General features: G+C 47.3%; 1 protein-coding gene across 1 annotated transcript in view; it reads right to left on the bottom strand.

Moving 5' to 3' along the window:
- BAHD1 (bromo adjacent homology domain containing 1) overlaps nucleotides 1-12658 on the bottom strand; it is a 68224-nt gene that overhangs the window by 23920 nt on the left and 31646 nt on the right. The window contains exon 2 of the mRNA XM_028722640.2: nucleotides 199-1845. Coding sequence (XP_028578473.2) covers nucleotides 199-1828 — 1630 coding nt within the window. The 5' untranslated portion in view covers nucleotides 1829-1845. The remainder of the gene's footprint in view (nucleotides 1-198; nucleotides 1846-12658) is intronic.

Raw genomic sequence — 12658 nt, 5'->3', positions numbered from 1 at the left:
GACAGTCGCTTCAAGGAATGTAAATGTCAAGGCCAGCACAGTATCCCAGCATCTGATCATGGAGGCAAAGCTAATTCATTCTCAACAGGCTACAGTAAAAAGCCGGCAACCCACATTGTAAAGCCTCAAGTACTCTTAAGTATGAGCAGCCAAGTTTTTCTTTTTCTAAGGCGTGGGGAAATCCCATTTCAGACTTACCTGCTGCAAAAGGCATCTTATAAGGGTAGCAGTTCCGCCCTGCGTGCACAGTACTGATTCTGCTCTCCGGTACGTGCATAACTCCACAAAGGCTGTAACTGTTAATTGCCGGTCCTTCCCCACAACAGTAGGGAGAGCTACACCAGTGAAATGGCTGAAACGAGGGGTCTGGCGGTAAAGAACCCGGAGACACCAAAAGCCCCTCGCAACCCGTCGCCTGGGACAGCTCATCCTTCGGGTAAACAGAGCAGTGAGTGTAATCATTGTATCCGCTTTGGCCATAATAAACATAAAACCCATTCAATGGAGTCAAGTCCGACGATTCGTAGAGGCAGCCACAATCCGTATGGTTTCCTGGCACGGGCAAAGGGTGGAACTGAGGTACTGGGAAGGAAGGCTGATGAAATTCCTGCTTGGGAGTCGGAGATTTCTCTCCGGGTCTTCCATATTCAGGTTTCATAGAGGCTTGCCCACCCATGAGCAAAGGCAGTCTGTGATAGAAACCCTCCGGGCCTTCGCAAGAGTTAGGTTGTGGCTCGTAACTGACAGACTCCGTTTCCCCCAAAATTCTAGGAGGATCCTGATGGGCTGCTTTTGTAAATACGCCCTCAGCGACTCCTTGCCAGCTATGATGACCTTCTATGTTTACACTGGACGTTTCCTTTTTGGATTTAACGCAGTTTTTCCCACTGGCTTTGGCCCATTTGAGCTTAGATTTGGAACCGTGGTTTTCAGGCTTGCTCTCTTTTTCCCCAGTGGATTTACTCCTGGGCTTCAGCGGCTGGTCTTTCTCATGGGTCAGTTTCAGAAACGCCGCGGCGTTGAGACTGGCCACTCTCTTTGGAGCAGGGTGGTAGGAAATCCCGCCATCCTCCCGCCCTTTCCCGTCGACGACACCATCCAGCGGCTGAGGAGCACACTTCGGACTCGGTCGGTTTTGGTTCTTTCCCTTTGCTGCCTTGGAGCTCTGCTTTTCCACCGAGGGCCAAGCGCCCTGAGTACTGCAGCAGATATTCTTAGTGCAACAAACTCCGCCGACTTTGGGGGGATCTTTCCGGAAACGCCGGCCGGTTATTAAGCCGTCGTCCCGTTCAAAAAGCAGGTTGTTGACTGCCTCTGCGTTCAGCGAGGCTAACCTGCGCTTCCTGGGTTCTGCAAGACAAGCATCGCTTCCCTGCAGCCCGGTCCCAGAACACGATATTGTGCACCTCCCTGCCGATGGCTCTTGTTTCGCTGCTCTCACGACCTGAACGCGATCCGGAAGGCAGGCGGGTCTGAAGTCATCCATACAATGGGCGAGACCTCTCTTCATCCCACTCTGAGTCTCCTCCGACAGGGATCCGGCAACATCCTCCAATCTAGTGAGGAGCACGGAGCATGTTTTTTTATCCACGGGTGAGCTGAGGCGTTTTCTCAATGGATACGTCTTTCTGAGTTCCTGCAAATTCCTGCTTTTATTCACGCCTGCAAATCGACTCTGGCAGGTTTGCCCCTCAGCGCCATTGCCTCGCTCGCAATCCTCCGCCTCAGTCCTATCCATTCTCTCACCGTCAATCGGTGACAAAGCTTGGCCAGCAGAACCAGCTGAGTGTTTCAGAAGTAAGAGCTGTTTCTTCCGGGCATGCGTCATAGGATCAATGTCCACCCCTGAGAACAAAGAGGAAAATGTCTTAATATCACGGGTTGAGAATATCGCACAATACACCAAGAGATGGCAGGGATATGTTTTAGAAGCATTTGCCCTGTAGGGAAAAAATGCGGACCCTTTCAGCAAGGGAGAGCTTTTCGGTCAAATTAAGAACCTAGATACATTAAGATGGGGTTTTATTTCAAATTGAGGAGCTTGATAATTATACGCAAGGCTAAAGGCCCAACGCCTTACTACTAAGCCTCCCTTTCTTCTCTCAGATGTGGGCTACCTCAATCACGTCAGCTGGGTGAATGCTATTTATGATGTAGTTACTTCATTAAAACCACATCTACCCCTGTTTCCAACGAGAATTTTTCACTTGCAGTTCTCCCACAGAAGTGGGAAAACCCACTTTTTTTGGGGGGGGGGATGGAAGAATTGGTTGTCTCTTTCGATGAGAGATAGAAAGGGATGAGCGCAAGTATGCATTTGTCCGGAAGGGAGTAGCAGAGATAGATAGATATAGATAAAGATATAGATATATAGATATATAGATACAGATATAGATATGTGCGTATGTGTGTGTGTGTGTGTGCGCGCACACACACACACACACACAGTATACTAAGGAGTTCAGCCACGGGATGGTGTAATAAAAACACAGTGAGAGGGAGGAAAGGAACTCTGCACATGTTCAAAGGAGCCCACTTTGCACACAGGGAGCCTTGCAAGGTGTTAGGGAAAGAGGAGAGGGGGAGGGACATGGGAATAATGGTGGAAGTTGAAACCCCTAGTACTAAGCAAGCTGCGGAAGAGGAGGGCCAGTAGTTACAATGGGGGGGGGGGAGATCCAGGAGGCTAACATGGGGGTGATATGTGTGCAAGGCGGGGAGGTTAGAGAAAATGACTGGGGAGCAGCCGTGAACGTGATGCAAGGATACAAAGCAGGGATGTAGAATATGAGAGAGAAGCAACCCCAGAAGTGAGGTTGGAAAGGTTAAAAGGGGGCTTGATAGCTTTGTGGGGTGGGAAAGGAAAGGTGTAGGGCAGGCATCCCCAAACTCGGCCCTCCAGCTGTTTTGGGACTACAATTCCCATCATCCCTGACCACTGGTCCTGTTAGCTAGGGATGATGGGAGCTGTAGTCCCAAAACAGCTGGAGGGCCAAGTTTGGGGGTGCCTGGTATAGGGGGTTGCCATGGGAGAGTGGCAGTGCCCTGGTGAGGTGTAAAGGGCAGGAGACTGGCAACAGGGTGGGGTGTGCACTGAGGAGGGTTGGAGGGCAACATGAGCCAAAATGGCAGCCCCGTGTGTGTGTTTTTGTGTAAACACAACACCATATGGGACACAAAGTACTGAACACCCCCATTTCCCCCTTTCTTGCCATCTGTGTTAATAATCGAACACGGCTCTTCAGCAGAAGCAGCTATTTTGTGGCAAGCTGCTTTAGAAATTTAAGCTGTCGTATGGGAATTGGGATCCTGGAGTGTGTCGTTTTAATTCATGTTTAATAAATGCTGTTAAAAAGCTCTAAAAACCGGCTCATAATCAATTTGAGCTTCTATCTGCACAAAAAGCACCAGAAGGGAACAGAGTGGTGGTGGCCTGGGCCACGGAAACCCTGTGGGAAATGCGATGGGCCTGAGTGAAAGTGCACTGTGCGCAGTGTCAGAAATGGGCTGCAGAGACCGCGAGAAGGAAGGTGGGAATATGTTGCTTTCAGGCAGTCATAGTAAACAGAGGCATGCGGGAAGAATAAAGGTGTGCTTGTTAATAGCCACCTCACTCGGTTGCATGTGGCAAGAGCCTGGAGCCTGGATAGCCCAGTGGGTTAGAGTGTGGCCCTGATAACACCAAGGTTGCAGGTTCGATCCTTGTATGTTCTAGCTCTACAATTCTATGATTCTAAGAAAGAACCGCGCACACTTTAAAAAAGGTGGTTCGCCCTCTACCATCTTTAGGCACATATCAAGAATGCAGGTGTGTTGTGGGGGGCGGGCAGGATAGTGAAACTTTGTGGGCCTATGTGGAAGTAGGAAACGGCCACCCACAAGACGGCATCTTGGATGGCTAGATTATGAAAGGTTTATCAGATAGGTTAGATGAGGCATCTTTGCAGCTCTGCGCTTCAGGGTTAGCGTTTGCATGATTTGTGGATTTATCTCTTGCCCTCCAGCGTTTTGCGACCCACTTGAGAAAACATCCAGAATAATGCAGCGCGCCACATGGAAACTTCCTATTTTGAAAGAGACAAGCAACAGGGCTCTGAGGAACAGAAACCGGCATTCCACAGGTGCAGAACGGCTGCAGCCGCTCCCCACTTGTTCAAGGGGCTTCCACTTGAGGCCTGCCGCCTGCCACACATTTTGTACATCAGTCGTAATCAAATACATGCATCACATCTGATAGGAAGAGGACACCCAGAAGAGCCTGCTCTTCCCTTTAAATACAGGAGGGAAAGTCTCTCAAAGATACCAGTGCTTTTTTGCTCTTAATTAGAAAAGGTGCAGGTAATCATAACTCCACCTCCCTCTCCCAGAGCCTTCATTCAAGGTTGCTTTCGGTTAAAAGCACAGGGTCCACCCTGAGACAGCATCAAATGTGTAGCTTGTCCTTGAAACCTCTGCACATTTTATCTGCTGAAAGGTAGAATGGAAGCCTCTATATCTTCAAAAGAGGCAGCACAGGTACAACAAAGCCCAAACTGTTGTTTCTCCTTCTAAAGTCCAACTAAAGGTAAAGGTACCCCTGCCCGTACGGGCCAGTCTTGCCAGACTCTAGGGTTGTGCGCTCATCTCACTCTAGAGGCCGGGAGCCAGCGCTGTCCGCAGACACTTCCGGGTCACGTGGCCAGCGTGACAAAGCTGCATCTGGCGAGCCAGCACAGCACACGGAACGCCGTTTACCTTCCTGCTGGTAAGCGGTCCCTATTTATCTACTTGCACCCAGGGGTGCTTTCAAACTGCTAGGTTGGCAGGCGCTGGGACCGAACGACGGGAGCGCACCCTGCCGTGGGGATTCGAACCGCCGACCATACGATCGGCAAGTCCTAGGCGCTGAGGTTTTACCCACAGCGCCACCCGCATCCAAAGTCCAACTACTACAGGGCTATTGCCTTTCTGTTTCTATTATCTTACGGCTTCTTGATTCGGGGGGGCTCTTCCATATGGTAAGAAACAACCCAAACTGTGGTACAGTGGTTAAGTACTTAATTCGTTCCGGAGATCCATTCTTAACCTGAAGCATCATTTTAGCTAATGGGGCCTCCTGCTGCTGCCGCACCACTGCTGCACAATTTCTGTTCTCATCCTGAAGCAAAGTTCTTAATCTGAGGTAATATTTCTGGGTTAGCGGAGTCTGTAACCTGAAGCGTATGTAACCTGAGGTACCACTGTACAGTGGTACCTTGGTTTAGGAACAGTCCGGTTTAAGAACGATTCGGTTTACAAACTCTGCAAAACCGGAAATAGTGTCCCGGTTTGAGAACTTTACCTCGGTCTAAGAACGGAATCTGAACGGTGGAAGGGCACCGGCGGCAGGAGGCCTCATTAGGGAAAGCGTGCCTCGGTTGAAGAACGGTTTTGGTTTAAGAACGGACTTCCGAAACGGATTAAGTTTGTAAACCGAGGTACCACCGTACAATATTTAGACTGCCTGGAGGAAGTCAATGGCAACTGAAACAAATCTATTCCTCTCCACCCCCTCCTTTACTTAGAATAACCTCTAATATTAGGCCAGTGACAAGGTTACTTCCTACATTTAGGCTTGGAAAGATTAGGCTGCTGATGTACCCTTTTTTTTTTTTTGCTTGAATATGACCTCAAGGGTGAACAAGTTTTAGAAATGCTGGGCAAAGACAACTCTTTCTGTTAAAAGTATGTGGCTCATTTTGAAGCCCTGTTGCTGTTCCGCTGACGGACAATTCAGCTATCTCAATCTTGGCGCAGATCATTCATTAGATTTTCTCAACAGAGGGAGAACATTTAAAGTGACTTGCACCAAGAATTCCATAAACTGTGAACCCATGACAGAATGTGAAAGACAGTTCTTAAACCATGAAAGTCCATTAAAACGGGCAAAAAACAAAACATTGCAACTTGGCAAGCCTACATGCATTTCTTATTTGCCATGTACCAAACTCTACAAATACCAAACTCTAGGCTGCATTTTAGCAAATAAACATGGAATTTATTTTCTCCTACTCTGCACATATCGGCCAAATCTGGACACAATGGTTTGTTACATGCTCAAATCTTGAGTTTGTGTCTCCCCCTTCCCTCTTTTGACATGACCACAGGAAGACTGGAAACTTGTGCTTCCAGTTTCAATTAACAACAGTTTAGTGCTGTATTTGAACCTTAAACCATGGTTAATTTTAACTATCGCTAGCTGAAACAAGCCAAGTTCACAAAGCATGTTGTGAGGTCAACTATGATTTATTGGTTTAAACAAGCAAAGAGTATCTGTAGAATATATTGGTTTAGAAGAATGTTAACTGTGGTTTGTCTTGGGGGGGCGGGGAGGAACTGCTTCCAAGCTCATTCCCCTGGCTGAATTTCTTTTATTTTGAAATCCCTGCACTTCCGTATTAGGATGCAGTTGCATCACTGACTCCCTGCCTGCCCCCCCCCCAACAGTTGTCCATGCATCCTCAAAACCTGCTCCAGAGGGTTGGGTGAGACTCCGCAGCACAGGGTGGAGGCACACAAGAGAGCAAAGTAAGGCGGAACTCCCCTCACCAAGCACTGGATACAATCCACCGTAATTTGGAATGTTTTGCATACGATTTAAAGCTTTCAAGAACCACACCTTTATGGTGACAGCACAGCACCAATACATCAAGTGGCAGGCTGAATTCTGCACTACCTCCATAGGAACCTAGTGGGACACACTGCATCAAAACTGAGGCTTCGTCATAGAGTTGGAAGAGACCACAAGGGCCATCGAGTCCAACCCCCTGCCAAGCAGGAAACACCATCAGAGCACTCCTGACATATGGTTGTCAAGCCTCTGCTTAAAGACCTCCAAAGAAGGAGACTCCACCACACTCCTTGGCAGCAAATTCCACTGTCGAACAGCTCTTACTGTCAGGAAGTTCTTCCTAATGTTTAGGTGGAATCTTCTTTCTTGTAGTTTGGATCCATTGCTCCGTGTCCGCTTCTCTGGAGCAGCAGAAAACAACCTTTCTCCCTCCTCTATATGACTTCCTTTTATATATTTGAACATGGCTATCATATCACCCCTTAACCTCCTCTTCTCCAGGCTAAACATGCCCAGCTCCCTTAGCCGTTCCTCATAAGGCATCGTTTCCAGACCTTTGACCATTTTGGTTGCCCTCCTCTGGACACGTTCCAGTTTGTCAGTGTCCTTCTTGAACTGTGGTGCCCAGAACTGGACACAGTACTCCAGGTGAGGTCTGACCAGAGCAGAATACAGTGGCACTATTACTTCCCTTGATCTAGATGCTATACTCCTATTGATGCAGCCCAAAATTGCATTGGCTTTTTTAGCTGCCGCGTCACACTATTGGCTCATGTCAAGTCTGTGGTCAACCAAGACTCCAAGATCCTTTTCACATGTACTGCTCTCAAGCCAGGTCATATTGATACGATTTGTTCCATAGCTTTGAAAAACATGGCTTACATGCCCCAGGACAATTAATTGTTTTGGGACTAAGGTATGAAATTTGCAGTCCATTTTATGTGACAGCATCTTCAAAGTCCCTAATCAAACCCAAATCAGGATTGTTCAATAGCTTTTAAATCTCTGGAGGTGGTGGTATATTAGGCTATTAGAACAAATAGCAGCTGCTAATAAGGGGCAGAGGAGAGAATGCTGGTTTGAATGTGCTACTGGTCTTATCTAATACAGCAATTCTTGAGTTTTGATCCCAGTTAATGCTAGCATGGCCATAAAGATTATGTCTACTTCCCTTTACCTAACTTGAACAGTATTGCAAACTTATGTGTCCCAGGTCAAAAAAGTACAGAGACGAGTTTCATCATCTAGTTACACCACGGACCTGGCACTTAATCAACTGCATTAACAGCGTAGAAGTCAACACACTGGCCATCTAACCTCTCTCTCCTAGCAAATGTGATTTGGGCAAGGGAGGCTAAGGAGAGCTGCCAGCGTCCTGGTGACGAAACACTCAAACTATCATCATAAAACATAAATGCTGCACTTGGCATGATGAGGAGGCCCTGGCAATTCACTCCCAATTCCCAGAGTCCTTTGAGGAAACCATGACAAGCAAGTTTAAAACCAATTGGCGTATAATTAGTATAGACGTAACTGTGTAGATAAATACAGGCACCATGAGTAAACTTGTCAAGTTAAATTTGGCGAGGGCTTTCGTGGCTTTAGGGAGAGCTTCTCCTGGCACCTGTCAAAATTCGACTTTCACGCAGTATCCCACCTTGAGCTGAATCTGGCCAAGCCCGGTGTCTGGTGTGTGCAAGTGGCAAAAGTGGAGGAGGGTGGAGCAGTCCTCGTCAAGAGTGACACAAAGCCCTGGAGCAGGAGTGGGCAAGCTCTAGGTATGCAGGTTCTACTTGTTTTCCACTGACATCTACCAATCAGAGTCAGGTGCAAAACAGTGGCTCCGCTAAGAATTTAGGAAATCCCCAGCCAAGGAGTTTGTGACCAGTATGAGAAGTAATCTCACAAGACCGTTTTCACACCCAAACCCACGCCTGGTTCGCTCCCTCCCACCCCTCTTTCTGGTCAGCCTAATTTGGGAGGGGAAAGCTTTTAAGTTGCTTGACAACAGAGATAGAAAACCTTACTGATTTACTGCAAATAAATCAATCTATCTGTCTTCTGCACCCCCTGACCTAGAATATGGTTTAAGACAGGTTGGGAACATGGTGGGGAACCCTAGTCGCTGGAGCACCGCAGAATAAAACCCAGAGGTACCACCTGGAATATTTTATACAGTGGAACTGAAGTCTCTCCTCCTCCTGGTCCCTAAAAAATCCTGTAAAAAACTAACTGAAAATGCAAAAAGAAGTTACAGGTCCAAACTCTCAGAAGTCCTTCCCTACACGCTTCTCATTCTAATTGCACAAAACTTTGAATAAGCAACGTCTTTGCCTCCCTTGCAAAGTAAAGTACAGCTATGAATAAGGGCCATTTCTGAAATTGGCAGTTTCTTCACTGCACAGCTCTAGAAATCTGTGCCAAAAAGAGCTGCTGATCTTTCCAGCTATCACATAACCATTGGCGTACCTGCTGGTAATCTTTTCAGTCAGACCAAAAATGCAAGCGTATGCAGAGTAAGCAGCTTTTTAAATTTTATTTCTTGTTGAATACGGTGGCTGCAAACATATGGGTCCCTTGAATCTCTGCGGGTGCAGACCCCATCCTAGCAATTATATCACTGTCAAGCAATCACACTCCACGGTAAATTATAGGACACGCTAAGCTGTTATCAAACCCGGCGCTTGCCTTTGCTGCAATGTTTGATTTTAAGGCCATGAGGCAAGCACATATGAATGCAGGCACAGTAGTTGCAGGCTCACCGCTTACACAGGAGTCTGCTGTGGTAGGCTTGCACCTTCCCTTAGAACCCACTTCTAATTGCAAGCATTTAAATCCTTTGGGGTTTTGCACTGCTGGCTAGGCTTAATTTCTGGCCAAGTGAGTAGTGCCTTGAATCGCTTGGCAGAAGCACAAAGCCCACAAGGACAACAGCACATTTTCATTGACGCTATAACACAATCACCAAGCTTTATTCCGATGGGAAGATAAGTGACCCTGAGGATTTAATAATAGTCAGATTAAAGGTGAAGTGAAGCAAGAGAGGAACAGCTAGGAACAGTACCGAACTTCGCCCAAATCCATGAAAATCCAAACTTGTTCCTTTGGGGAGAAATCATACCTTAGAGCAGCGGTTTTCAACCAGTGTGTTGTGGCACCTTGGGGTGCCCTGAATGAAGGTCAGGGGGGCCATGGGCAACACTGGCCTCTTTCTTTCTTTCTTTCTTTCTTTCTTTCTTTCCTTCCTTCCTTCCTTCCTTCCTTCCTTCCTTCCCTCCCTCCCTCCTCTGATGCCCTCTTGCATCTCTGCCTCACAAAGGCTTGCAAGGCTGTTTGTTGCAGCTGCCCTGGCTATAAGCTCCACAGGCGAATGGTGTCTCTGGGGCTGGCCAGGGGAAGCTGGATGTCAGGAGCTGAAGCGGCCTCAGTGTAAGCAAGCAAGCAGGCAAGGAAGCCCAGCCAGCCAGTCCACCAGCCCTTGCTGTTGGGAATGGATAGACAAGTCCCAGGCCCCTGTGGGGCAGTGTGAGGGGCACCTCTCTTTGGGGCAGCTCAGAGACCAGGGGTGGTGGCGGCAGCTGCCTGGAGGACTTCCAAGGAGAGAGGAGGGGAGAGGAGAGGAGGCTGAAGGAACCCTCCACAAGGGAGGGGGCTCGGGAAGGGGTGAGGGGCTGCAGGCAAGGGATGACATAACTGGGCTCCTGAGCCCCACAGGGGTGCCACAGAAAGAATGTAGTTGGTCAAGGGAGCCATGGGCACAAAAAAGGTTGAAAACCTCTGCCTTAGTGGTAAATCCACAGAATTCTAGAGTTGGAGGGACCCTGAGGATCATCTAGTCCAGCCCCCTGCAATGCTCTAACCAACTGAGCTATCCATGCACATGGATTTGCACACAGAGCGTCCACAATTCAATCCCTGGAGCAGCCAATGAAAAGAATCAGGCTGCAGGTGGTGGGAAGGACCTCATGGAGACTGTCCAGGGCTAGACGGACAAAACAGTCTAACCCAGCATAAAAAGGGGTTGCTTATGAAGGTGACCCAAAGACTTGCAAAGCCTCTGGGCACAGCATTGTATTTATTTATTTATTTATCTGTTTGTTTGTTTGTTTGTTTGTTAAATTTATATTCCGCCCTTCATCCGAAGATCTCATGGCAGCTCACAAGATAAAAATACAGGCTAAAAGCCCAAAACAAATAGTTAAAACAAAAAGAAAGCAAAGCCCCCCTCCAAACACATCCCAAAGGCTGTAGAATATTAATCAGCCCAAGGCCTGGTTGAAGAGGAACATTTTCGCCGGGCGTCTAAAGATATGTAATGAAAGCACCAGGTGAGCTTTCCTGGGGAGAGCATTCCTCAAACAGGGAGCCACCGCAAAAAAGGCCCATTCTTGTGTTTCCATCCTCCAGACCTCTCACAGGGGAACTACACAAAAAAGGGCTTCAGATGAAGATCACAGAGGCAATCAAGCCAATCCTTTCAGCACCCACAGTACATGCTGGCCAGTAGTATATAATTCCCCCCCTCCCAATAAATAAAAAGGGAAATAATATATATATATATATTCCCAATTATGTAGCAGGTGCATAGGATCTGCTGCATATTTCCACCCTTTGCTGTGGCAAAAGTTAAATTTATTCAAACGTTCAGTGTACGATTTTGCTTCTCTTTGTTTCAAGAAAGCTACAGACTGTTTCAAATTTTAGAACCACGTGGTGATTTCACAGTTTGTTAGTGTGCTTAAAAATGCTATATGAATGATAAGATTCTGTTTCTATATTGTCAATTATAAGCCTCCTGGTTTGAGATTGATATGAAAAGTGAAAAAGGAACTAATCTGGCATGACCTGATGGCAGAGGTGGGAAGAGAATTTCCTTCGCAGAAGCATTCTGAAATGCCTGAAGAGGGAAGACATAACAGCTGATTCAATGTTGTTCACAGCCGTGGATAACAATTTCAGAATAATATTTTAGGTTAAATGCCATATGTCTACCAACTATACTTCAACATCTGTCACATTCATGAAAATATGTAAATCATGCTCAAAGGCATCTAAAATATGCAGATTTCTAATCTGGTGCTGAATAAGTTGCTCACTTCTGTAACAGACACATGAGAGTACATGCATTCAGAGCGAGCGGGAAAATAAGAGTTCAAAAAGGAAGGATGAAAATGCAAAGAGAGGATTTGCAAAGTAGCAAATGTAGAGGAGGACGAGCATGAACCAGAAGGGGGTGGCTAATAATCTGCATTTTTATGTTCCATGTCCAATTTGAGCTAAAGTCTGGGTAGAAACTGTGGCTTGTTAAGGCAAAAGCCCGCAATCCCTGGGTTTAGACCTAACAGGAAGCCAAGGCTTCGTTTATCCTGCTTTCGCCAGAAGAAGCAAAGCAGGAGCTGGATTATCATCACGTGTGAACACACCCACTGTTGTTGAACTCCACTTAGAATCATAGAATCATAGAGTTGGAAGAGACCACAAGGGCCATCAAGTCCAACCCCCTGCCAAGCAGGAAACACCATCAGAGCACTCCTGACATATGGTTGTCAAGCTGCTGCTTAAAGACCTCCAAAGACAGAGACTCCACCACACTCCTTGGCAGCAAATTCCACTGTCGAACAGCTCTTACTGTCAGGAAGTTCTTCCTAATGTTTAGGTGGAATCTTCTTTCTTGTAGTTTGGATCCATTGCTCCGTGTCCGCTTCTCTGGAGCAGCAGAAAACAACCTTTCTCCCTCCTTTCACTTGAAATGGATGTGAAAAGGCAACACATAGGGCTGGATCGAACTAACCCAGTGCGCTAGCGGAAGCCAGAGGAAGGACTCCTGCTACTCTAACCAGGCGTTCCTCTGTTTTCTCTCCCTGCACCTTCCCCAAATCCACTCAGGGTGGTTGGGAGGACCCCCAGAACAGTGCAGAGGGGGAGGAGAGGGGAGATTGCTCCATGGGGCAAGCAGCAATGCCTGTGCTGGTGGAACGGTAGTGTTAGCGCAACAGGATAGCTCAATTGGTACAGCAGGAGACTCAATCTCAAGATCGTGAGTTCAAGCCCCATGTTGGGCAAAACATT

This window comes from Podarcis muralis, chromosome 1, assembly GCF_964188315.1.
Source record: "Podarcis muralis chromosome 1, rPodMur119.hap1.1, whole genome shotgun sequence".
Lineage (NCBI taxonomy): Eukaryota > Metazoa > Chordata > Lepidosauria > Squamata > Lacertidae > Podarcis > Podarcis muralis.
This window is presented reverse-complemented; position numbering and strand designations above follow the sequence as displayed.